A 26,054-nucleotide genomic window follows, 5' to 3' on the forward strand; every position below is an offset into this window, starting at 1 on the left:
GTTTTTTCATTATTCTCACAACGTTGCTGTCTTTAAACTTACCCGTGCATAAATGTCTGTGCACATACACATGAAATTCACTCTTAAGAAAGTTATGGAAATAGAATTGCTCAATTAAAGGATATTTACTTTCTCAAAACACTTTCCTGGTTTCTTGGTTTGAGTCTTTTGTGGATCCCAGAAAATAGGTTCTTAAATTGGTCCATTCCTGTGGGATTGGGACCCTTCTGACTGGACTGGATTCAGCTGGGGGCCTTTGATTCGATTGCTTCAGTGACAAGTGACCAAGGGTGGGTCTTGGCCCTCTTGTTGAAGTCCTTTATAAATGGAGGACTGAAAGGAAAGACAAATACAGAAAATCTGAGAGGCGGAATCAGCAGGGCATAGAGGCATGGAAAGAGGCTGCAGAGAGGCTGAACAAGGTAAGACCCGGAGGAGAGGGGAGAGATGAGCCATAGGCATGATCTCCCACAGCCGAGCTCTGGGAGAAAGTGAGCCTGGAGGGAAAGGCAGCGAGAGACCTTGGCAGACATCAGCTGCCGTTGTGCCTTGCAACATGGCAGGAGTCCAGGATTGGCAGCAGCTGACCTTTGGTAAGACAGCATCTCAGATGATGCCTTTGTTTGGTCATTTTCACAGCCTCAGAACTGTACGCTTCTAGCTTAATAAAGTCCCTTTGTAAAAGCCAACCCATTTCTGGTATTTTGTATTCACGTACATTAGCAGACAAATAGCCAGTTTAAGTAGTACTGATTTCCTTACCAACACAGGGTATTTTAAATGTTTTTACTTTTTGTCATTTTGATAGATAAAAAATGGGTCATTTGTGTGTGCATTTCCTTGATTATTAAAATGGAGGAACTGGATATTAGATACCTTTTATAATTTTTATAATTTTGATGAATGTAAAAACATCTTTATTTGTATTTCTTTGCTTACTGTTGAGGTTCAGGAATCATGTTTTTACCAACTTTTCATGTTGAGACATATCACAAAGCCAAAATTATGACATCTTAGTATACATTGCATAAGAATCTATATAATTGCCACAGTTTTGTACTTTGTTTTGCTTAGGTTTAGTCATGATAGAAGCATAATGGGAGTAAGTAAACTTGGTCCAAACTTTGAATCCTCCATAGTGACAAAAGCCTAATAAATTGAGACTTTGCACTAGTAACTTTGCTTATTTAAAAATTATATATGCATAAAGGTTACAAGCTGGCAGGACTAAATTTGGTCCACTGACATTTCTTGTCTCAAATGTATAATATATATATTCTTCTAACTTTAAAATAATCAAAAGCTTATTGGGGCTATAGTACAAAAATTTTTTCCTGAATCATTTCAGAGTAATTTGCCAATTTGATGTTCCATCACCCCAAATACTTTATGATGTATTTCCTACAAAGACATCCTTCTACGTAACCACATTGTACCCTTTTTGGCTGTAATGACCTTAATACTTTGAAAAGTTAAATACCAGTTATCTTGTAGCATTTCCCTCAATTTGGGTTTGTCTTGTATTTCTTTATTCTTAGAGTCAGGTGTTCATTCTTGGCTTCAATATCAGAGATGCACTGGTGTGTTCTTTTAATGTGTTCTATGACTGATGGTGTTAACTTTGATCACTTGATTATGGTGATGCTTACCATTCTTCTCCACTGTGAGGTTAACCTTTTTTATCTTTGTAATTAATATGTGTTTTGGGGGAGGTACCTTATAGTTGTGTTAAATATTCTGTTCCTCATTAAACTTAAAATTTATTGATTTTTTAAAGTATTCATTTATATATTTATAACTGTATGGACTCTTGGTTTCTTATTGTTTTCAATGGGATATAAATTGTTGCTATCATTATTCATTTTGATTCTCCAGTTGTCCTTGATTTCACCAGTGGGATCCCTGTCAAGCTGTATGTTTTGTCCTTTTGATATGTTCCCATCCTTTTCCATCCTTTTTTTTTTTTTTAATGGTAGGCAAGGGAGTAAAGGGTTTATTAAGAAACAAGAAAACTAGTAATGAGATAAGGACACAGTCCAAGAGTGGTTGTGGGCATGCTAGAGGGTAAGACGCACATGTGGGGCCCCAGGTTAGGCCTTTTAAAGCCTTTCCTCCTCCCCCTTCCTAGTGTTGGGGAGGGACCCCAGCTGTTTGCTGTTCTGATTGGTTGTGCCACCTGTTAGCTCTCAGGAGGCCAGTGGCGAGGCCTTTGTTTGGCATTTTCTGGTGCTTCCCTTTGACCCAGAAAGAGTTCCAAATGGAATCTTGTGGCCAGGGTCTCATCGGGATCTTTCCAGCTTTGTTTTTAGTAGCAGGAGATTTCTGTGCAGGATTTCATGGCCATGTTCTCTGCTGGGTCCAGCTGCCTTCCCGCATTCCCCATACTAATCTGCCTCAACTACCTCCTCAGAGAGTTTACATCCTTATTAAGAGGGAGCTGCAGGGTGATGGCCATTCTTCTGTAGCTGCTTCCTGCTGGTTGGGAGAGTAGGCCCTGCCTGACAGAGTGTAAAACCCTCTGGCTGTTCTACTGAGGTTGAGGGAAGATGGGTCTGGCACCATGGTTGGAACTGGATGAAATCCTCACATATGTAATTTCTTGTTCTGAAAGACACTGATGCTGGGAAAAATTAACTTAGTTAGAATTTAAGATACATTGTCCTACTAAAAGGATAAAGAAATTGGTGGTAAGCAGGCCCAGAAAGGGGGGCCAGCCATGACATACTGGACCATGGGAGTGAGAAAGGCCAGGTAGGTGCCTTCAGAAACTGCCTCCTTCCAAATTTGAGTTCCCATCGTTTTTTTAATGGCAAAACAAAATTGTCCAGGTTAATCTTCTACAGTCCCTGCTTCAATCCTGAAATTAACCATTTCTCCAAGGATCCTTGGTTCCTTTTAATGGTATTAAAGACTAAGTCTGGGCACTTGCTACATTCACTGCTGGTAGGATATCACTACTTCCTAGACTTTTTAGTGGCTAGAGCCAAAGAATGTGTGTGTATGTGTACACATCTCTATTGATTTACATCTCTATTACTTTCTATATCTTTTGAAAGCCATGTGTTTATACCAATAACTCCAATTTCAATTTAGCAACTCAGGATTAATCTAGTTTCCTCCCTTTCCGTATTGGTAAACACCTGTTTTTGCTAAAAACTTCCAAAGGCAATATCCAAGAAATGGGTTGGCTTTTACAATGGAGATTTATTAGCATGAAAGTGTATAATTCTAAGACTGAGAAAAATGTCCAAATCAAGTCATCAGGGGAAGCTCTCTCCCAAAAGACTAGCTGCCAGTGGTCCTGTGCTGTCATATGGCAGGACACAATGGCAGCATCTGCTGTCTCCCTTCTCCTTCGGGTCTCATTGCTTTCAGGTTCTGACTTCCTCTAGCCGTCTCTCTGCTCTTGGGCTTTCTCTCTGCTTGGTTCTGTTGGCTTTGGCTTCTTGCTTCTGGGGCTTTCTCTGTCAGCTTCTGGGGCTTTCTCTCTGTCTGCCTCTCACTCTCCATATTCATCCCATTTATAGAGGATTCCAGTAAAAGGATGACGACCCACCCTGGATTACGCTCTACTGAGGTAATCTAATCCAAAGGAAGGTCCCACGAAAAATAGGTTTATACCCACAGAAATGGATTCCTCTAAGGACATGATCTTTTCTGGGGTCCATTAAAGTCTCAAAGTACCACAGTACCCTTTCCTGACATTAAGCAACTTGGTTTCCATTATCTTTAACATGTATTTATTTAATCGATACTCCTATGTGCAACCAATTTCCCATTTCTGCCACCACTGCCTCACTTGCACAGATGCACTCCTCACCCTGCTGGGCCTCTGCTGCTCCCCATGATTCCCTCGTCCTCCTTGTGCTCTGATACGTCATGCTGTGGGTGGATGCCCTTCTCATTCTGGCTGGGCTCTGGCACCTCACGTCAGGTCACCAGTTCATACGAGTATCCTTCTCACCTTGCTAGACTCTGATACCCCATGTATGCATCCTCACCCCACTCAGGCTGTGACACACTGTGCCAGTCTGCCCTTCTGCTCTCCCTTGCCTCTAAGCAAAGCTCCCTATACTTAGAGAGTTATTAAACTGGTTCTGTATTCTTCTTTGTAACAGAAAACACATAAGGAAAATGAAATACCTATTTTTTAAGTAGATTTAACAAGTGTTTCTTTAGATTATGTTAGCATTGATCAGAGGGTTTTTTTCCTTTAATATATTGTACAGCCTCTCATCTCCATGATCTTGCATGGCATGACTAAAATGATCTGCTGGTTAGACAGTAATTTACCTCAATCCATTCATTAATGGTCAGAGGAAATCAATGCAGACTGGAAGGAAAATTTCTAAATTGGACATTTCACATGACATCCTGTGACATCATGAGTATGTTCAAAATATTTTATAGATTAATAACTATCACAAAAATGAGGTTTCATTTAGTCAATTAAAATGGAAAACAAACAAACAACTGTTAAGCTTACTGTGGGCCAGGCATTTTATATGCAATGTTTCATTCATTTAATCCCTACGGCAGGAGCTGAGGTGGCTCAACTGATTGAGCACCTCCCTCCCACATGGGAGGTCCCAGGTTTGGTTCCCAGTGCCTCCTAAAGAGAAGACAAGCAGACACAGAGAGCAAACAATGATAGTTGGGAAGGGGGATAAATAAAAATCCTTATGGCATTTCATATTGGTAAAGGGGTTATTTCAACAAGAGAACATGACAGCCTTAAATGTGTGTGCATCAAATAACATAACTTCAGTGTATAAGCAAAAATTTGACCAAAGTAAGAAGAGAAATAGATAAATCCTTGCTCACATTTGGAGATTTTTAGCATGCCTCACTCAGTGATTAATGGAATGATGTGGCAAAAAATCAATAAGGATGCAAAATATAAATTAACACCATTTTTAACCAATCTTAACCTAATTGACCTTTATAGACCACTGTGCTCTGTAGTTGCAGAGCGCATTGTTTTCCTCTTTATGTGGAACATTTATCATTTAATCCTACTATAACAAAAGAAATAGGTGGTGGCATCCCTGTAAGATAAAAACTAAGGCTCAGATTCAGCTCCTTGCCCAACTGCTAAGTGGCAGACTTTGGAGTTCAAAACAGCAGTCTTGCCTCAGAGCCTGTGTTCTACTGCTTCCCAGTTGACTTATTTGTAATAATTGGAAGAGTCACCCTTCCATATATGCTAGGTAGTTAAGCATATATATATAAATGTTTTTAACTAGGATATTCACACACTATTTGATAATTTGTTTCTTGGTGAATCGTAAAAGTTTTTCAGTATTCAATATCAATGGCCATAACACAGGGGTGGGCAACTTTTTTCTCTAAAGGTCCAGATAGTAGTATTTTAGACTTTGTGGGCCATACCGTCTCTATTGTAACTACTCAACTGCCTTTGTAGCACAAAAGTAACTATGGACAATGCTTAAATGAAAAAGCATGTCTAAATTTCAGTAAAACTTTTTAACATTTATTTTATTTATTTATTTCTCCCCTCCCTCTCAGTGTTTGCATTTGCTGTGTCTGCTTATTTTATGCTCACCTTCTTTTCGTGAGGCACCGGAACCGAACCTGGAACCTCCCATGTGGGAGGGAGGCACCTAATCACCTGACCCTCCGCCGCCATCTGCTTTGTTGTGTCTCTCATTACATTTTCCTAGTATCTCTTGTTGCATCATCTTGTTGAACCAGGTTGCTGCACCTGCCCGTTGTGTCAGCTAGCTGTCTTGCTCATCTTCTAACTCAAGCAAGGATTTTAGAATATGCAGACTTTTTCTTCCTTATTATGTTCTTTCCTGTTTTTTTAAATTTTAACTAATTATCTGAAGTCTTCTGTTAACTCTTTTCCATCCTATATGGTTTGCAATGCAATTCAATGCAGTTTTTTATCTTTAGTTTTACAGCATTCATCCCATAACACACTACCTCTTTACCTATTATTTTACCCTCTTCTCTCACTCTTATCAAATCACCCACTACAGATCATTTGTTAAAGGAAGATATCCTTGGAAACTATATAATTGAAGTCTAAACTGCGTAACGTTTTTTTAATTAGAGACGTTATAGGTTTATAGAAAAAAATCATGCAGAAAGTTCAGAGTTCCCATATACCCCCCTTACACATGCAGTTTTCTCTAGTACTAACATTTTGCATTCGTGTGTGGTACCTTTGTTACAAATGATGGAGCAATATTATTATTAAATTATACATTAACTATAGTCCATAGTTTACATTAGGGTTTACTGTGTTGTACTGTACTGTTTTTTTTAATTATTCTAGTAACATACAGCCTAAAATTTCTCCTTTTAACCACATTCAAATATGTAATTCAGTGGAGAACAGAGTTTCTTAAAGCACATTTCAGCACAGCATGTATGTTGAACACATAATGCTCCGCTGACTCTTTAAGTGTAAGGCAGCCATTTTATGTTGAGCAGACATTCTTTGAAGATGGAAAAGCCCTCAGTTAAACCACAATCATAATTTTTCCAATCTTCATATGACAATTTAGTTTTCATTTATTGTCATTTTTCATTTGTAACTTTGAGAGTGGGAAGAAGACCTTGTTTGACATTACTTTATTATGAATACTGTTAATTATTCTTTTATTTATTTATTGGCTCCCTATTGCTATTTTGATTTTCCTTTCATTTTCCTCACTATAGAAATTTTGGCCTCCCGTTTTTATTTGTTTTTAAAATATAAACCTTGGCAGAACCAGTAATTAGTTTCTACTTTACATCAAAACGTCTGTAAAAGTAAACCATTTTAAAATTCTGAGACTTATTAAATATGTCTCTTTGCCACATAGTTCTACTGTTACTATAGACAGATACACTCATTAGGAATAAATTTATCAAAATTTAAAAGTCACAAAAAAGACTAATGTCCACATCTAATGATAACCTTTGTAAAATTAACTGGGAACTTACAATATTCCTGAATACTACCTCTATTGAAGATGATACTTTTATTCAAGGTGACACTTTTATAAAAGTTTGCCAAGTTAGAAGAATATCAAGTCTTTTAGAGAACTGTAAGAAAAGTATTACCAGATTGTAATTACAGCAATATTTGTCAGAAGGACATGGGGAAAATTAATATTATTGAGTTTACTGTGTCTCAGGCCCTCACTGTGACCCCAGGAGATGGGTGCTTTTACTGATAAGAAAACTGAGCTTCAGCAGTAACGAATAATTTACCCCAGTCACACAGACAGTAAGAGGCAGAGGTTGGCTGAGACTCCGTAGCCTATATTCTTTTCACTTGACCATGATGCTTGTATGTGTCAGAGAGGAAATATAGTTAATTAGACTTTGTCTTGATTAATTCCGTACCTTAGGTCTATCTCAGTTGTATGATATGGAAAGTTTTATAGCAAATAATTTATGTGTTTTCTTTGGAGGAAATTATTTTTTTGTCAGTCACTTATCCAGATCATGATCTTATGTCTGGTCATTTCTAATTATCCCCTCTGAGCAATTACAAAACCTGCAGTCATGGAGACAAGAACTTAGTTCCTTTGAAAAGCATTTTCTTGTGACTTCTTTTTATTTGGCTGAAATAAAATATACTCTTATCAGAATAATTCTCTGACATTTGTAAAAGTCTGAGTAACATAATTTTCCAGGGGTGATTTTTGTGAGGTTTATAGAGATGCATTTATTCTGCTATAGTACTTCTTGTTAAACCAGCAATATTGGTCTATACAAATGAGATATTACCAGACAAATTTTATTCTCCAAGTTAAGGTCTTATCTTTGAATTTAGATTTCTTATTTTTCATGGTGTTGCTCTGCATTTTGCAGAGGTTGTTCTCCTTGTTCTTCAGAACCCTAATTTGATTCTCTTAGTGATTGTTCTTTTACAGATTATCTCAAGTTTTTTAATTTAGTAATTACATTTTGTGCTCTATGGATGAGAGTTTGTTGGTTAACCAGAGGTTCTTATTGCTCTGATGTAATTCTGTGAAAGTTGTTATCCAAACTTCCTTTTTAATAGGCAATGAATATTGTCTTCATTTTGGTTGAATTTCCCTCCCTTATCTTCTGTTAGGTGTATTTCTTTTTTTTTCTTTATTCATTTTTTTAATATTACATTCAAAAAATATGAGGTCCCCATATACCCCCACCCCCCTGTTAGTTTTATTTCAACAAGCTAGTTGTTCTTCGTGATTTCCTTTCCTTAGATTCCTGGCTCCCTTAAGTGAAATATCACTTATTTCCTTCTTCTAGTTGTGAGTCCCCTCATATCTACATCAGGCCATCTATGTCTGTCTCTAGGGCAGTGGCTAACCTGCTTGCAGACTGACACACACAGTAGCTTCTGTTCTTATGGGCCAGGAGTGAACCATCTGGCAAACCACAACTTCAAGGTTCCGTTTTGGGAAGAGTTCTTTTTCCCTATATCCTTTCCTTTAGGCAACAGTCCTCCCAAATGCCAGGTCCACAGATCTTCCCTGGTCTACTGGAATCGTTGTGAATGGCAACCCTTTTCATCGAAAGGCCAGCATACTTCTGGATTCAGAAAGAATATAGCTCCATGGTATCTGTGCTCTTTCCTGAAGACCTGGGAGAGGCAGTGGCACCAGGCGAACCCTCCAGTCTCACACTTTGGTTGTTTTATTCCAGAAAAAGAATTAGAATGGAAATGAGTATGGCACAAAACTTGGGTCACTGCTTGCCTAAGGCCTTCAAGGCCTGAATTTGTCATGTATTCAATCAAAAGAATTTAGGAAGAACTGTGATTTTTTATCATGTTACTTAATTTGAACATTTAGATTTAACCACTTTTCCTACAAAAATGATTCAAAGCAATATCTGACTATTATTGAAAAATAATAAGTATCCTTTAACACTCAATTTATGAGTTCATAATTATGCTTTTAAAAAAGCAAAACAAAAGTAAATATATTAATCTTTTATTCTGCCTTTTCTATCAAATAGTGTTTTAGGGCAATCAGGTAGCTCTAGTGATAGTTCTAAAGTTATTCTCAATAAAAGAATTCTAGTCCATTGGAGAAATAGTACAATTAGAAATTCATCATTTTTAATTCCTTATAGTCAGCAGCAGTGAGTGGATGAAACCATTAATTAAAAGGTTAATGGGAATTTTACAATGGTGGGGTTAGGCCATCACACTTTAAATCAGTGTTAGCATCACTAAAATGGGGTGCCCCAGAAATTGTGGGCCTCAGGGCATTACACCATAAAGATGCATACTGAAGTATATAGTGATGAAATGAGATTTGAGATTTACCAAAATATTTCAGGAAAAAGGGGAGACTAGGATGAAGTAAGAATGGTAAAATCTTGATAATTGTTACATCTTGGTGATGGATATATTATACTATTCTCTCTTTTATGTATTTTTCTTTATGAAAAGTTTTGAAAATATACCATTGCTGTTTTGGGGGATGACAAAATTCACAAGTATTACTTGGTGTCTTTTTTTTTTTAATTTACAACCAACATTAATTATGTCTGTTTCATGTCCCCATATCAGATCTTTCCCTAGACCATTCTGACCTGGTTGCAGAGTTGTTGAAGGAGCTGTCTAACCATAACGAACGGGTAGAAGAAAGAAAGATTGCTCTCTATGAACTCATGAAACTGACGCAGGAAGAATCCTTTAGTGTTTGGGATGAACACTTCAAAACAATATTGCTTTTATTGCTTGAAACCCTTGGGGATAAAGAGGTAAATGGCAGAAAATGTAAGCAAAAGCCTGTCTCCACATCTCTTTTGGATTATCTATCATTGCCTGTTAATCAGGTGCTACACAGATTTGGAAATTGGGAAATGAGTCTCTTCTTTTTTCTTCTAGATGAAAGTTTCCCTAAAAATTACTTTTTTTTTTAAAACATAATTATAGGGGTGAAACAGTAACTCAACAACTTTGAATACTTAACCCCAGGGAAAATGAAAGAATGCAGACTGAATTCTCATATATTGCAGGTTGTTTTGCATATTTAAATTAGTTGTTCAGAAATAAAACTTCCTTTTTTTTTAATAATCAGAATATAATTGGTTCTTAATTTCTTACAAATATAAAAAGTATAGTATTAGTGTTCAATTGGCAATATGAAAACTTTATTAATATACCATATACTTTATGCAGTTGTCTATGGTTTTCTCCCATTATTAAGACCCGTAATTATAGAAATGGAAAAATTTAAAGATTGTCTACAACCAAAACCTTAAACCATTTAAATATTTTTCCTTAGCCTACAATCAGGGCTTTGGCATTAAAAGTTTTAAGAGAAATTCTGAGGCACCAACCAGCAAGATTTAAAAACTATGCAGAACTGACTGTCATGAAAACATTGGAAGCACATAAAGATCCTCATAAGGAGGTAAGTTACCTTACATTTAAATTATTTTATTCACATTACTACTGATGTTATTGCATGAAACATGTAAACAGTGCTTGAAAAGTATCCTTATTAGTTTTCTTAATAAACACCTGATATTCCAGGTAATAACTAATTGAGATACCAGCATATATTCTTTTCTGTTAAATGAATTATGTTGAAATCATAACCTTTTACCTGAAGTGGGCCAACTCTAGAAATATTGTCTGATTGCATTTTCTCCCTCTCATTCTTTACTTTTAATTCTCTACCTAGAGTTCGCTAACCTTATCTTCATTTTATATTTAGTGATAAGAATTAGATTTTTTAAATAGCAAATGAAGAAAAGAAATCACTGTTATTCTAAAGTGATGAATTGCTTTTAGGAGCTAGCTATAGCTGTTACAAGTTTATTCAATAAAGTAATGAGGAATGCTTTCATGAAAGAGTTCTATAATACTGTCTCATTACTTTATAGTTGTGGTGTCTTCTTCCTCCACTAATGACTTTGATTAATCAGATAACCATAAGGATTTTTATTAAAATCTCAGAAGTAATTAGAAAAGGAAATTTCTAATAGGGGCTGTATTTATCAGAAAGCGCCAGATCAGTAGTGTTAGCTGTCTCTGGTAGAACCAAGACATAAGCAAAAGATAAGTGAAAAAAAGGAAAGTTAAAAAATAGAGGTGATATGGATTAAAGCTCAATGTAAGCAATAACTATAAAACTCTTAGAAGAAAACATAGGTGTAAGTTTTTGTTACATTGAATTAGGCAGTGGTTTCTTAGATACAACACCGGAAACCCAAGCAGGTTTTTTTGTTTGTTTGTTGTTGTTGTTGTCTTTATTTATTTTTTTAATGTTACTCAAGCAGTTTTAATACAAAGTTTAAAACTTGTATGCTAAAGAGGACACTAACAAGAAAATGAAAAGAAAGCCCATAGAATGGAGGACATTTTGCAAATTGTATAACTGTTAAGAGATTAATATCCAGAATATATAAATAATTCTTACAGCTCAACAATGAAGACAACCCAGTTAAAAACTTGACAGAGGATCTGGACAGTTCTCTAAAGATGATATACAAATGGCCAATAAAAACATAGAAGATGCTCAATATCATTAGTCACTAGGGAAGTACAAATCACAATGCGATACCTCTTCACACTCACTAGGTTGGCTAAAAAAAGGGTAGACAACAAATGTTGATGGGCATGTGGAAAAATTGAAACAGTCAAAGTAGTTTGCTTTATTCAAGGATTTGATTGTGAGTCTTATAGGAGAATGAGTCATAACTGTAAAATCTGTGAATTCTCACACTTCAGCTGGTGTTTAATCATGATACATCTGTCGCATCTCACTGTGAGAGTTTAAAAACCAATAACTAATATTTGCCATTTGGATTTCTACTGCATAACCCAAGTAAGTCCTGTAGTAGCCCTATTTTGACAAAAGAGACAATTGACATCCTCAAGGTGTTGCAGCTTAAATTAGTCCTGGATCTTCTGACTTCCAGTGTATTTTCCACTGTATCTTTCTAAGCACCTCATACAGATTGATGTCATTAGTGAGACACTCCCAGTGTGGCATCAAAAGCAAAAATGTTTACATGTTTTTCAGATCATCTTTACATGAGTCTAGTGAAGCAGTAGTTAATATTTCTTTTCTTCATTGCAAAATCTGTACCTTACTCTTGCCAACCTAAATATAGAAAATTATTATAAACAGAGGGGGAGGAGAGAGCATGTAAACTTTTGATAACACGTTAATGAGATTACTTTTATTTTCTTTTTGTATTGATGCAAAGGGTACAAGCACTCCTGGCGTCAGAGGTACTAATAATGAGCAGGTCTCAGTGTGCCTGAGACATGGGGCTCCATTCACATCGTAATCTATCTAAATAGAGCCTCCATACCCTGGCTCAACTGGATTACAGTTTGACCTCAAAATTATTGCAGCCAGCGCTGGTTTTGTTTTTTTTTTCTTTGAAAATTTTTTAGCATACCCAAAAGAAGTCAAAATAGTTTTAACAAGGACCCATGTATCCATCATCTGCAACAGTTATTGACTTTTTTTTTTTAGCTGTATTATTTTTTTGTCTTTTTTTTTTTAAAGATAGATCATATAACACGTTACATTAAAAAACCTAAGAGGTTCCTATATACCCCACTCCCCACCCCACCCCTGCTCCTCCTACATCAACATCCCCTTTCATCAGTGAGGCACTGTCATTGCATATTTGGTGAATACACAGTTATTGACATTTTGCCAGTCCTGTTTATCTCCACCCCCACTTTTTTTTTTTAAGGTACTGAGCCCGGGGGATTGAACCCGGCACCTCATGTGTGAGAAGCCAGCGCTCTACATCGGCTTCCTTGAGTTGGTCTTTTCATTCGTCTGTTTGGTGTTTGTTTTGTTTTTAGGAGACACTGGGAATCGAACCCGGAACCTCATATGTGGGAAGGAGGCACTCAACCACTTGAGCCATCCACTCCCCCACCCCCACTTTTTATGTTTTTTTATTTACTGGAGTATGAAGTTATGTCACAGTAAATATTTCATGAAATATGTATGTGCAGGACACAGTATAACACTTGGATAAATTGCTTCTTGGCTTTAATTTCATGTTTGTTTTAGGTGGTGAGATCAGCTGAGGAAGCTGCATCGGTATTGGCCACTTCAATTAGTCCTGAGCAATGCATCAAAGTGCTTTGTCCTATCATCCAAACTGCAGATTACCCAATCAATCTGGCTGCAATCAAAATGCAGACAAAAGTGATAGAGAGAGTGTCCAAGGAAACCCTTAACTTGCTTTTACCGGAAATTATGCCTGGCCTAATACAGGTAAGCAACAAAGCTTGGAGAAATAAACTATGATACATTTAAGATTAATTGATTTTAGTCATGTTCCAAACTACTATAGTGGCGTAACCAAACCTTCCTGCTGTCTGCACTGTTTAGGACAAAGTTTTTCCATCACTTGCTTTTGATTAGAGGTAACTAAAGTATCTCAATAATGCCTCTTTACTCCAAAGGTAAATAATACTTACCTTAATATTATTTAAGTGAGTGGGACTGTATGTGCTTTTAATTTATTTTGCTCTTTGTATACTTTATAGTTCCTGGAAAACATTGGGGAAGGAGTGACGAAATAAATTATAATATTATTATGGTCAATATTTTAATGTATCTGACGTTATATTCATCAAAATTGCTTTGAGGGAGTGGCTGTAGCTGAGTGGTTGAGCACCTGCTTCTCAGGTTCAATCCCCTGTATCTCCTTAAAAAAAAAACTATATTGAGAATATATACCTGAGCCTACCTTTTCATGCTAAAAGGTACAGTAATACACAAATCAAAATTTGGTAACTTCCTGCCAGCAACACTTCTGATATTTTATCAGTGCTTCTAGTATAAAGACTAAGCTCTTCCACAGCCTCTCTCGTGATTTTATTGTAAAGCCAGTCAATATTTTTATAATTTTCCTAGATAATATATTCATGTATAAGCAATATATAGCATTGATTTGAGATACATTCATGGAAAAAAAAAAGAAATTATAATGTAAAAAAAGAAACATTTTTTGCCATTATGTTTTCAGTTACAGTCCATCTTGATATAGCTATATATCAATATTTCATTCAGGGTTTTAATGGATATTAATCATATCTTATCAGTACACCATCCTCTATTGTTAGATATTTAGTTTCTTGTTATTTTGTAGTAACATAAATTTTGCAATGAATTTCCTTCTAATACCTTCTTATAAACGTGTATATCAAGAAGCAGAAATTCTAAGTGTTATCAGATTTCTCTCGATAGTGTTTGTACTAATTTATACTCTTAGGTGTAATTTGGATTTTTTTTTCTATGTACCCAAACCCATCCATGCAAACATTTTATAAAAAAATGAAATCATACTTCATAATATGCTTTGCTTAAGTTAACCGTATATTGTAAACGTTTTCCTATCCAGTAAACAATATTCTACAATATAACTTTAATGGCTGACAATGTTACTTAGTGACTATATATTAATATCCCTCGTGAAGAGACTTGATCATTCATTTCCTTGTGTATCTATTGTATTGTTTGTGACTCTGTTCTAAGCCTAATATCACTCACTAAATTTAAGGTCCTTGAAGATAAGATCCAAATCTCTTTGTCTATGCTTTGGTACTAAGAACAGATTTATCATATTTAAATTGGGTACTGAATAAATGCTGGATGAATGACCAAGAATCTGAGGATATGAGAAGAGGACTGTTGCTGCTGCTTTCCATTCTTTTAAATTTCCTTTTTCCTCAAATATGAGCTTGGTGCAGAATCTTACAGGAAACATTGTTTAAGAAAGCCATCTTACCTATCAGAAGAGTACACACACACACAACAGAAAAACACACAAACTCTAATGAATTTAAATATTAATTTGGGGATTTTATTATTATTATTATTATTATTTAAACTGTTAATATATAGGGTATATAGGCATTAGGCCAAGAGGATTGAAAAGCAAGAACAAATGGGCATATAATTCTTGAATTATTCTCCCAAATCATCTCAAAAAAATTCAAAATTCTCTCACTGAGCAACTAGGATAGCATACAAAAAACAAAAAAAAAGAACATGAGAAGCACTTTCAGAAGTAGAACAACATTATCCCCATGAACCTCAAAATGTGAACACAGATTGCCAAGCTACCACCTCCAGCAAGTTCCCTGTGGATCACAGTGGTGTAGAAGAGTTTGTAAAAACAAAACTCCCTGGAGCCAGGGAATCACACAACTGCTTCCCGCTAAGGAATGGGTCCCCATTCAGAGTTAGGACTCAGAACACATACCTGAGAAAAAAATTAGATGAATGCAGAGGGACTCCAGGAAGGTCAGGTCATTCTAGAGTGGCCTGCATCCTCGTGCTGTTAGAAATATCCAGCTGAAGTCCCCTTCCAGAAAGTGCTACTCAAATTAGTGTCTAAACTGAAATCATAGGGATACTGTTGGAGAGGCTGTATTTTTTAATACCTTGAAGGTAACAAGAAGATGGAGCAATAAAGCTAGATAGAGCAATAAAGCTCTATCCCTTACACAGAAAATTTCTCTTAAAACAGAGAAAAATCTATGTCACTTAAACATGATTTGCAGAAAAGAATTACCTACAGATAATGAACATATACCACAAAAATATGGCCATAAAGCAGATGAAAACTATGAACCAATTTTTTAAAATAAGGTAATATTTTTTCAGAAAACAATAAAAGCTGTGAAAAAGCATAAATTGAAATTAGAAAAGCTCATAAATGAGGTGATTGGACAATGGTTATATTTGAAAAGAGAGCAGAGCTCAAGAAAAAATAATTAACTATACATCTCTAGTAGGATATACCCTAAGGATGAAAAAAGCCACAAAGGAAATCTTGGACTGCATTCAGTTTATTTATAGTTAGGAGAAATATTGGTAATATATATTTGGAATAGTAGTAGCATTGGTACTGGGCAACAGTGTGACATGTTAATCTTAACATGATTAAAAGTTAGACAACAAAACTTATGTATCTGTTGATGAGGTGAAATAGAAAGTATACACTATCACCTAAACAAAGTTTTCTTTCCTAAAACAGTTGAACCCAAATCTAATCAAGCCTGTAGATTTAACTGTCAGTTTAAAGAAAATTCAGAGCATAGAGAAATTGCACCTTGAGGATGGATTCAGTCACAACCAGAATGTGAGGAATTCTACAGGAAAAATACCAAATTATTTAAATAAGGAAGTGGCATGAATAAAGGGAGAAAAGGAATTACAACTATTATAGGTTTAATTTTATTTTTTTTAAGATTTTATTTTTTATTTATTTCTCTTCCCTTCCCCCCCCCCCAGTTGTCTGCTCTCTGTGTGCATTTGCTGTGTGTTCTTCTGTGTCTGCTTATATTCTTGTCAGCAGCACCAGGAGTCTGTGTCTCTTTTTGTTGCGTCATCTTGCTGCATCAGCTCTCCATGTGTGCGGTGCCACTCCTGGGCAGGCTGCACTTTTTTCGCACTGGGCGGCTCTCCTTACGGGGCGCACACCTTGCGCATGGGGCTCCCCTACGCAGGGGACACCCCTGCGTGGCATGGCACTCTTTGCACGCATCAGCACTGTGAGTGGACCAGCTCATCACACAGGTCAGGAGGCCCTGGGTTTGAACCCTGGACCAACCATGTGGTAGGTGGACACTCTATATCTGTTGAGCCAAATCCACTGCCAGGTTTAATTTTAATGACTCTTAAATATCAATTTGAAAAGGAACTAAATTAGAAGGCTTACATTCCCAATTGCAAATTTTATTTGAAAGCTACAGTAATCAAGACATTGTACTAGCAAAAAGATAGATGTTTAGATCAATGGAATAGAATTGAAAATTCAGAAATAACCTTCATTTACAGCAATTAATTTTCAAAGGGTGAAAAGTCACTTCTGTGGGGGGAAAAGTAGTATTTTCAACAAATGATGCAGAGATAACAGGATACCTGCATGCAGAACAATGAAGTTGGACTCCTACCTCATACCATATACAAAAACTAACTTAAAGAGTGACATCACAAAAAGCGGTGGAATCGGAAACTCCACAAGTATTGATTCCTCCACTGAAGCAACCGTGAAGCTGGCAAAAACTATTAGAATCAGGGGAGTGAATGTGACTTAAGCAGTTGGGCACCCACCTCCCACATGGGAGGTCCCAGGTTCAGTTCCCAGTGCCTCCTAATGAAGACAAGCAGACAATGAGCAGACAGACTAGGGAGCCATCTCAGGGTGATGGGGGTAGGGGTAATAAAAAAAAAAAAGTAAATAGGTGAACATGTTAAAAAAAAAAGCTAATAGAATTAACTTTTTTAAACGCTGGAATCTAATCAAAAAGGTTGAACCACCGGGAAAGTGCTTAATGATAAGAAAGCATTATAGTGTTTGTGCTTACCTGTCAGCCATCCCCTATTCCATAGCACAGTGGTGGAATAGGAACTGCAGCTTGCGTTCATAGTGCTCTTTGTTGGTGTCAAAGGTGGAATATGGACCTTATTCTCAAAAGAGAAAAGTAAAGTATTTTTTTGATTCAACATAGTCCCCAAGGAATTAGTGCAGAGGGTTGCCTTTACGTGCACCCTTGGCTTCCCAGTCAGCATCTGTTAAAAGCATTTAGCAACATACATTACTCTTAACTACCTGTGGCAAGGAGCAGCAGGCTGGGCAAGCATCACACAAACTGAGAAACCTGAGAAGAGAAGGAAAGGAGGAAGATGCTTGGGGGACTAAGGGTTTTAAAGGGCTACCAAATATACTGAGTAATTCAGAATGCAATGTGCATGCCCAGAGACTGTTGCTCACTCAGAAAAGACCTGAGAAGACATAGGGTTGTGTCTCTGGCTGAATATAGGGCTCTGCACAAGCAGGACATGAAGGCTAAAGTAGAGTGGCTCAGTGTTAAAGCAGTGCCTCAGCTCAGAGCCAATCTACAGAGACCAGGAGAGTTTTTATTGGTTTTGCTTTGGGCTCTAGATATTTAAGGAAACATCTATTGTTCAGTGATTGACCACTGAGATAATGAATAGAGACTTCAGCAACACATGTGAAAAGGATGATTAACTCAAAAATGTCTATAAACGAATGGATGACTGCAGTGCTCAACAATCAACAACAAACCCTAGAGGGGGAGAATCTGATTTCCAAAGTTAACCTGTTATAATATTCAAAATGGCCTATTTTCAATAAAAAATTACAAAGGGATATTATGGCCCAGAAAATGAATGAACAGAAACCATCTCTGTTGAACCTCAGACATTGAACTTACTAGACAAAGACTTCAGTCATTTGATTTTGTGGTGGTTGTTTTTGAGGTACCGAGGGTCAGGGATTGAACCTGGGACCTCACATGGGAAGCTGGTGCTTAACCACTGAGACACAGTGGCTTCCTTGAGTTGGTTTTATCATTTGTTTTGCTTTTTGTTTTTGTTTTTTCAAGAGGCACTGGGAACCAAACCCGGCCCCTCCCATGTGGGAGGTGGGCACTCGACTGTTTGAGCCACATCTGCTCCCACTCATTTGTTTTCAGTATGCTCAATGAATTAAAGGAAACTATGGACAACCAGCTAAAGGAAACCAGGAGAACAGTGTGAACAAACAGAGAATATCAATAAAGATGTAAATTATATAAAGGAAATAAATAGAATCTGGAGGCAAAAAATATAATAGCTGGGATGAAAAATTCAGTAAGTTTCCTTACCAAATTTGAGCAGGCAGAGGAAAGAATTAGTGAACTTGAAGATAAGACAATCAGTATAATCAGAGAAGCAGAAAAAACAAAGAAGAATGAAAAGCCTGTAAAACCTCTGATATATCATCAAGCATACCAACATATGCATTGTGGGTATCCCAGAAGATGAGAAACAAAAAGGGGAACAAAGAATGTTTGAAGAAGTAATGGCCAGAAACTTTGCAAAATGTAATGAAAGACATAAATCTATGCATCCAAACTCAGTGAACTCAAAGTAACGTAAACTAAGAGATCTACATTATAATCAAAATGTCAAAAGTCATATCAATATTAGAATCTTGAAAGTGGCAAGAGTGAAACAGCTTGTAACATGCAAAAGATCCTCAATATGATTAACACCCGATTTCTTATCAGAAACAGTGGAGAAGAGAAAGCAATGGGATGAATATTCAAATTGCTAAAAGAAAATGAAGGATATTAAGACATTCCCAGAAAAACAAAAACTCAGGGGAAACGGACTTTGGCCCAGTGGTTAGGGCGTCCCTCTACCACATGGGAGGCCCGCGGTTCAAGCCCCGGGCCTCCCTGACCCGTGTGGAGCTGGCCCATGCGCAGTGCTGATGCGCGCAAGGAGTGCCGTGCCACACAGGGGTGTCCCCCGCGTAGGGGAGCCCCAAGCGCAAGGAGTGCACCCATAAGGAGAGCCGCCCAGCGCGAAGGAGGGAGCAGCCTGCCGAGGAATGGCGCCGCCCACACTTCCCATGCCGCCGACGACAACAGAAGCGGACAAAGAAACAAGACGCAGCAAAAAGACACAGAAAACAGACAACCGGAGGAGGGAAGGGAATTAAATAAATAAAAATAAATAAATAAATCTTAAAAAAAAAAAACTCAGAGACTTTGCTGTTTAGTAGTCCTGCCCTACAGGAATTCCTAACAGGAGTCCTTTAGGCTTTTAAGAAGGAACACTAAAGAGAAACTTAAAGCCAGATGAAGAAATAACACTGAAAAAATAATTACATTGGTAAATATAAACACCAATATTACTTTATTTTTTATTTGTAACTTCTCTTTTCCTGTATGATTTAAAAGACAAATACAGAAAAAAATAAAACTATAAACCTTTGTTAACAAACACACAATGTAAAAAGATGTAATTGGAGACAATGGCATCACAGGGGAGAGGGCAACAGAGGTGTTTAACAGCAGAGTTTTTGTATGCTATTGAAGTTAGGTTTGTATTGATTCAATCTAAAAATTTAGAATAAATGTAACCCCAGGGAAGCCTTAAAGAATATGACTGAAAAATGAACAGAAAAGGAAATGAAGAAGGAATCAAAATGACATTCTAGAAAATCAGTCACTCATACACATAGAAAACAGTGTTGGAGGAATTGAGGATCAAAAAATATATAAGAAATTTGGGAACTAATAGTAAAATGGCAAAAGTAAGTCCTTATCAGTAATCACTTTAAATGTAAATGACTTAAACTAACTAATTAAAAATAGAGATTGATAAATGGATTTTAAAAATGGTCTGGTATATGCTTTCTACAAGTGACCCACACCAGATCCAATAAGTTGAAAGTGAAAGAATGGAAAAATACATTCCACGCAAATAGTGACCAAAAGACAACTGGTGTGGCTCTACCAATATCTGACAAAATAGACTTTAAGTCTAAAATGGTTATAAAATGTGAAAAGTGTCAGTATGTGCTAATGAAATGGTTAACTTATTAGGAATATATAATAATTATGTATACATTAAACAACATAATCCCCCAAATATGAAGGAAACTTGATAAAACTGAAATAAGAAATAAGCAGTTCTACAATAATAGTTTAGAGACTTCAGTACTCCACTTTCCATAATAACAGAACATCTACACTAAGGATCAATAAGAAAACAATTTGAATAACACTACACAAAACTAGAGGTAATAGACATATATCATACATTCCATCCATCCACAACAGAATGCACATTCTTCTCAGGTGCACATGGGACATCCTCAAGGATAGACCATATGTTAAACCACAAACCAGATCTCAATAAATTTTAAAAGATTGATATCAGAGCATCTTCTTAACCAAAGTAGAATAAAGCTAGAAATCAGTAACTGAAAGAAGACTGGAAAACTCCCAACTATGTGAAAATTAAACAAGGCAGCTTAAACAAGCATTGGGTCAAAAAAGAAATCATAAGGGTAACTAGAAAATACTTTTAAGACAAATGAAAATGAAACACAACATAACAAAATTTATGGAATTCACTGAGAGTAATACTACAAAGGAAATTTAATTGTAAGTGCCTACATTAAAAAAGAAGAAAAGTCTCAATGGATAATCTTAACTACCTTGAAGGAACTAGAAAAAGAAGAGCAAACTAAACCCAAAGTTTCAGAAAGAAGAAATTAGTAAATATTCGAGACCAAGGAAATGAAGAATAGAAAAACAATAGAATCAGTGAAGCCAAAAAGTTGGTTCTTTCAAAGGATTAACAAAAATTGAAAAACTTTAGCTGCACTGAATAAGAAAAAACAGAGAAGAAAAAAATAACTAAAATCAGAAGTGAAATATCCCAAAAATTAGTGCCATGAACAAATTAGGTAAAATGGACAAATTACTTGAAGTGACTCAGTAGAAATAGAAAATCTGAACAAACTTGTAACAAGTAAGAAATTACATGAGTAATGAACCTTCCCACCTCCATGAAGAAAAATCCAGGACTAGATGACTTTGTTGTTATATTCTGCCAAACATTTAAATAATTAACACTAACTTTTAAATGCTTTCAAAAAAAATAGAAGAGGAAAGACTTCCTAACTCATTCTGTGAAGCCAACATTACCCTGACACCAAAGCCAAAGGTACAACAACAAAAAAAAAACAATGAGGAGCATAAACAAGAGTAGGGTCAGGATGAGGAGGTAGTTGAGCCCCGAGCAGCAGGTGGCAGCAATCCAGGCAGGGATCAGACCCCCAGCCAACCCTAAGCGCCACCAGCCCTCCAATCTGCCCATCATGCACCACAGCTATGAACCTGGCCAGTCAGAGCAGGGAGGCCAGCTCCAGCCAGCTGCTCTTCAGCTTCAACCAGGACAAGTCCCTAGGTGTTGGTAGTATGTCTGGTTATAAATCTTTCTCTTTTTCTTTTGTGGTTAAGTTGAACAGATCTATGAACGCACAATAGAGAAGACGTATACATCATGGAGACAGTTCTCAAGGAGTTTGGTGGCCATCATGAGCCTCAGAGCTCCTAGAAAGCTTAAGGTTTGCCACTTTAAGAAAGAGGTGGCGATCTGGACCTACAGCTACTCCAACACCATATTGGCCATTAAGTTGATCAGACAGAGGTTAATAGTGTGCTTGTAAGAGTCTCTGTATGTACATAAACAACATTCAGGACATGATGGTTCTGTATACTATCAGGGAGACGGCTCCAAACCCTGGAGGCTTCTGCACGCTGTCAGTCAGCAAAGACAGCTGTTATTTGTCGTACCCCAGCCACCATCAGGGACATGCAAGTGTTTGATACCATAAATTTGAGATCTGCAAACATGAAGCCAGCTCACAGCAGCCCTTTAGTGGATTATCAAGTGGTACCAAACTTGCCCCTGCTTCAGAGAAGGGGCCTGTGATTAGGATATTTTCCATTCCAGAAGAACAAAAACTCTGAGTTCTGGAGAGAGTTAAGGGATGTGTGAGCATCGGCTTCCTGGCCTCCAGCATGGACAGCATGTTCCTTTCTACATCCAGTAGCACTAAGACTGTGCACATCTTCAAACTCAAAGGCTGTGAAAGAATTGCTTCAGAAGGAGCCCACTACCTGGACTGGTTACTTTGGGAAAGTACACATGGCTTCTACCAGCTACCTCACCTCTCGAGTAACAGAAATGTTTAACCAGGACAGAGCCTTCACAGTTGGCCCGTTGTTTTGTGGCCACAAAAACATCTGCTCACTAGTGACAATTCAGAATATTCCCTGATTACTGATGGGAGTGTCCAGTGGGTACATATGTATGTACAACCTGGATCTCCAGGAAGGAGGCAGTGTACCCTGCTGAAACAGTACATGTTGAGATGGCAGTATGATGAAGACAGCCAACAAAATCCTAGACTTGGACTCTTATGACTGCCCCTTAGTAACTCAGCTCTATAGCCCAGCTGTAGCAAAAGCCTACCCAGGTGACCTGAGTGCCATGGGCAGTGTTTGTCTGGAAGATGAAGCCAGCACCCTGCAGTTGAAGGAAGACAGCCCCCTGCCCATGATCCTTTGGGCAGACACGACTGAACTTATCTGTGAATTCTAACCCCTGAAGCAGAGAACTCTAACTTGACAGAGGACATTATGTTTTGGTACTGTGAACTTTTACCAGAATTGGGGGAGAGGTTGGCGGGGCGGGGCGGGGGCAGTATAGCCATAGTCTGATTCTATACTGTTGAGAAATATATTGATTTCACTTCAGAGGAAGGAAGGAAAGAAGGAGGAAAGAAAAGAATGTTGCCTATGAACCATAGATACAGTAATCTTCAGGAAAAAAAAGCAAACCAAGTCCAGCAGCATATTAAAAGTGTTATACACCATGACCAACTGGGATGTATCCTAGGAATGCAAGGGTGGTCAACATACAAAAATCAATATACCACATTAATAGAAAAAAAAAGAAAAAATCACATAATCATCTCACTTGGTGCAGAAAAAGGCATTTGACAAAATTCAGCATCCTATTAAGATAAAAACATAAATAAAACCAGGAATAGAAGTGAACTTCTTCAGTGTGATAAAGGGCATTCATGAAAAAGCCACAACTAATGTCATATTCAGTGCTAAAAGAATGAAAGCTTTCTCCCTATATCAGGAACAAGACAAGGATATCTGCTTTCACCACTACTATTCTACATTGTATTGGGAGTTCTAGCCAAAGCAATTAGGCAAGAAAAAGAAATAAAGCACATCAAAATTGGGAAGGAAAAATTTCATATTTGCAGGTGACATGACTCTGCAGCTACTAAAGTTAATAACTTCAGCCAAGTTGCAGAGTACAAGATAATACATGGTAATTAGTTGTGTTTCTATACACTAGCAATGAACAATCTGACAATGAAGAAAACAGTTACATGTACAATAGCATCCAAAAGAATAAAATACTAAATAAAATTAACCAGCAAGGTGAAAACTTTCTACACCGATAACTACAAGATTGCTCAAAGAAATGTAAAAGACCTAAATGGAAAGACATCTTGCATTTGTGGTTTGGAAGACTTTATATTTTTAAGATGGCACTACTATCCAGCATGCATTACAGATTCAACACAATCCCTATCAAAATTTCAATGGCCTTTTTTGTAAAAGTGGGATAGCCAGTTCTCAAATGTGTATGAATTGCAAAGGGTACCAATTAGCTGAAACAGTATTGAAAAACAGCAAAGTTTGAGGACCGACTCTTCCCATATTCAAAACTTACTGCAAATCTGTAGTAATCAATATACTATACTACTGGCATAAAGATAGACATATAGATGAATGGAATAAAATGAGGAGTCCAAATAATAAATGCAGGGGTCTATGGCCAGTTGATTTTGGGCAAAGTTATCAAAACGTTCAACAGGGAAATAATGGTCTCTTCAGCAAATAATGCAGAGACAACTGGTCATCCACATGCAAAAGAATGAATTTGAATCCCTACCTCATATCATGTTCAAAATTTAACTCATAATTAATCAAAGACCTAAATGTAAGACCTAAACCTATATAACCCTTTGAAGGAAATATGGTGGTTAAGCTTTATACGTTGAATTTGGAGTGGATTATTGGATATGGCACCAAAAGCACAAGCAACAAAGGCAAAAATAGATTTCAAAATAGATAAATTGGATTTCAAAATTAAAATGTTTTGTGTCAAAAGACACCAGGAAAACAAAAAGATAATGTACAGAATGTGAGAGAAATTTTGCAAATCATTTATCTAATAAGCATTCGTTTATTTAAAGAGCTCTTATGAGTCAACCACCAAAAGACAGCCCAATTAAAAACTGGACAAAAGATCTGAAAAGATATTTCTTTTAAGATGTCCCTTTTTTCCTTCCCAATGTCCTTTTTGTTGTCGTTGTTCCCCCTAATGTCTATCACTAGTCATTAGGGAAAGTCAATCAAAATTACGGTGACATTCCACTTCTCACTCACTAGGATGGCTATAATCAAGAAAATAGAAAATAAGTTTTGGCATAGATGTGGAGAAATTGAACACTTGTAGAAAGAAAAAATTATTCAGCCTCAGTAGAAATCAATATGGCAGATTCTTAAAAAGTTAAACATACAATTACCATATGATCCAGCAATTTCACTGCTGGGTATATATCAAAAAGAATTGAAAATATCTATTCAAATAAATACTTGTACAGGAATGTACAATATTAAAAGGTAGAAATAACCTAAATGCCCATCAACAGATGAGTGGATGAATAAATTGTGGTGTTTATATACACACACATATAGTAATAAAAGACAGAAGCACTGATACATGCTACAACATGTATGAACCTCATAAACATGCTTAGTGAAAGAACACAGATACAAAGGATCACATACTATATGATTTCATTTTTTAAATACCCAGAATAGGTAAATCCATAGGGACAGAGAGCAGACCGGTAGTGCCAAGGTCTGGGGAAGTTGATAGAAGAGGAGTAACTGCATAATGACTTCAGGGTTTTCTGTTGGGGTGATGAAGATGTTTTGTAACCAAATAGAGATGGTGGTTGCACAAAATTGCAAATATACTAAATGCATCTGAATTTTGCACTTTAAAATGGTTAATTTTATGTGAATTTCTCCTAAATCTTTTTCAACAGTGTATTTTGAAATACAGGGGGAAGGGCTGGGATATATGGGAATTACCTATACTTTTGATGTAACATTCATGTAATCTAAAGCTTTTTTAAAAAGTAAAACAAAAAAAGTTTAAAAAAAAAACTTAAAGGACAATCCCTATACAGAGAACTCCCAATATACACCAGATACCAGATCCCCCAGTTCTAACATTTTGCCACATTTGCTCACTCCTTCCTTCCTCCCTCCCTCTCTCCCTCTCTCCCTTTCTCACTCTCTTTCTCCCCATTCTAACTTTAACTTCCATCTCTCTATTGATTCTCTTTGTGTTCATCTCTTTTCCTGATTGCCTTTAGTTCTTTGTTCATGTTTACCTTTTGCTCTTTGAACATATTTAGGGCATTTGTTAGGGTCTTTATCTGGTGTGTCCTGGTCTGATCCTGATCCTCTTCATTGATGGTTTCTGATGCTTTAATCTTCTTTGCTTAGGCCCTTACTTCCTCTTTCTTTGCATGTTCTGTAATGTTTTGTTGAAACCTGGGCATTTTTTTATATTTTAATTATGTACTGCTAGAATTTAAACTCTCAGATTTCTGTTACTCAA

General features: G+C 36.8%; 1 protein-coding gene and 1 pseudogene across 50 annotated transcripts in view; both read left to right on the forward strand.

Moving 5' to 3' along the window:
- Positions 1 to 26,054, forward strand: part of CLASP2 (cytoplasmic linker associated protein 2) — a 256,293-nt gene that overhangs the window by 221,600 nt on the left and 8,639 nt on the right. For all 50 annotated transcript variants that reach the window (XM_058290827.2, XM_058290835.1, XM_058290826.1 and 47 more), the window contains 3 exons: positions 9,530 to 9,723; positions 10,251 to 10,379; positions 13,014 to 13,220. In XM_058290827.2, coding sequence (XP_058146810.1) covers positions 9,530 to 9,723; positions 10,251 to 10,379; positions 13,014 to 13,220 — 530 coding nt within the window. The remainder of the gene's footprint in view (positions 1 to 9,529; positions 9,724 to 10,250; positions 10,380 to 13,013; positions 13,221 to 26,054) is intronic.
- On the forward strand, positions 21,516 to 23,050 carry LOC139437958 (WD repeat domain phosphoinositide-interacting protein 2 pseudogene; annotated as a pseudogene).

This window comes from Dasypus novemcinctus, chromosome 31 (assembly GCF_030445035.2).
Source record: "Dasypus novemcinctus isolate mDasNov1 chromosome 31, mDasNov1.1.hap2, whole genome shotgun sequence".
Taxonomy (NCBI): domain Eukaryota; kingdom Metazoa; phylum Chordata; class Mammalia; order Cingulata; family Dasypodidae; genus Dasypus; species Dasypus novemcinctus.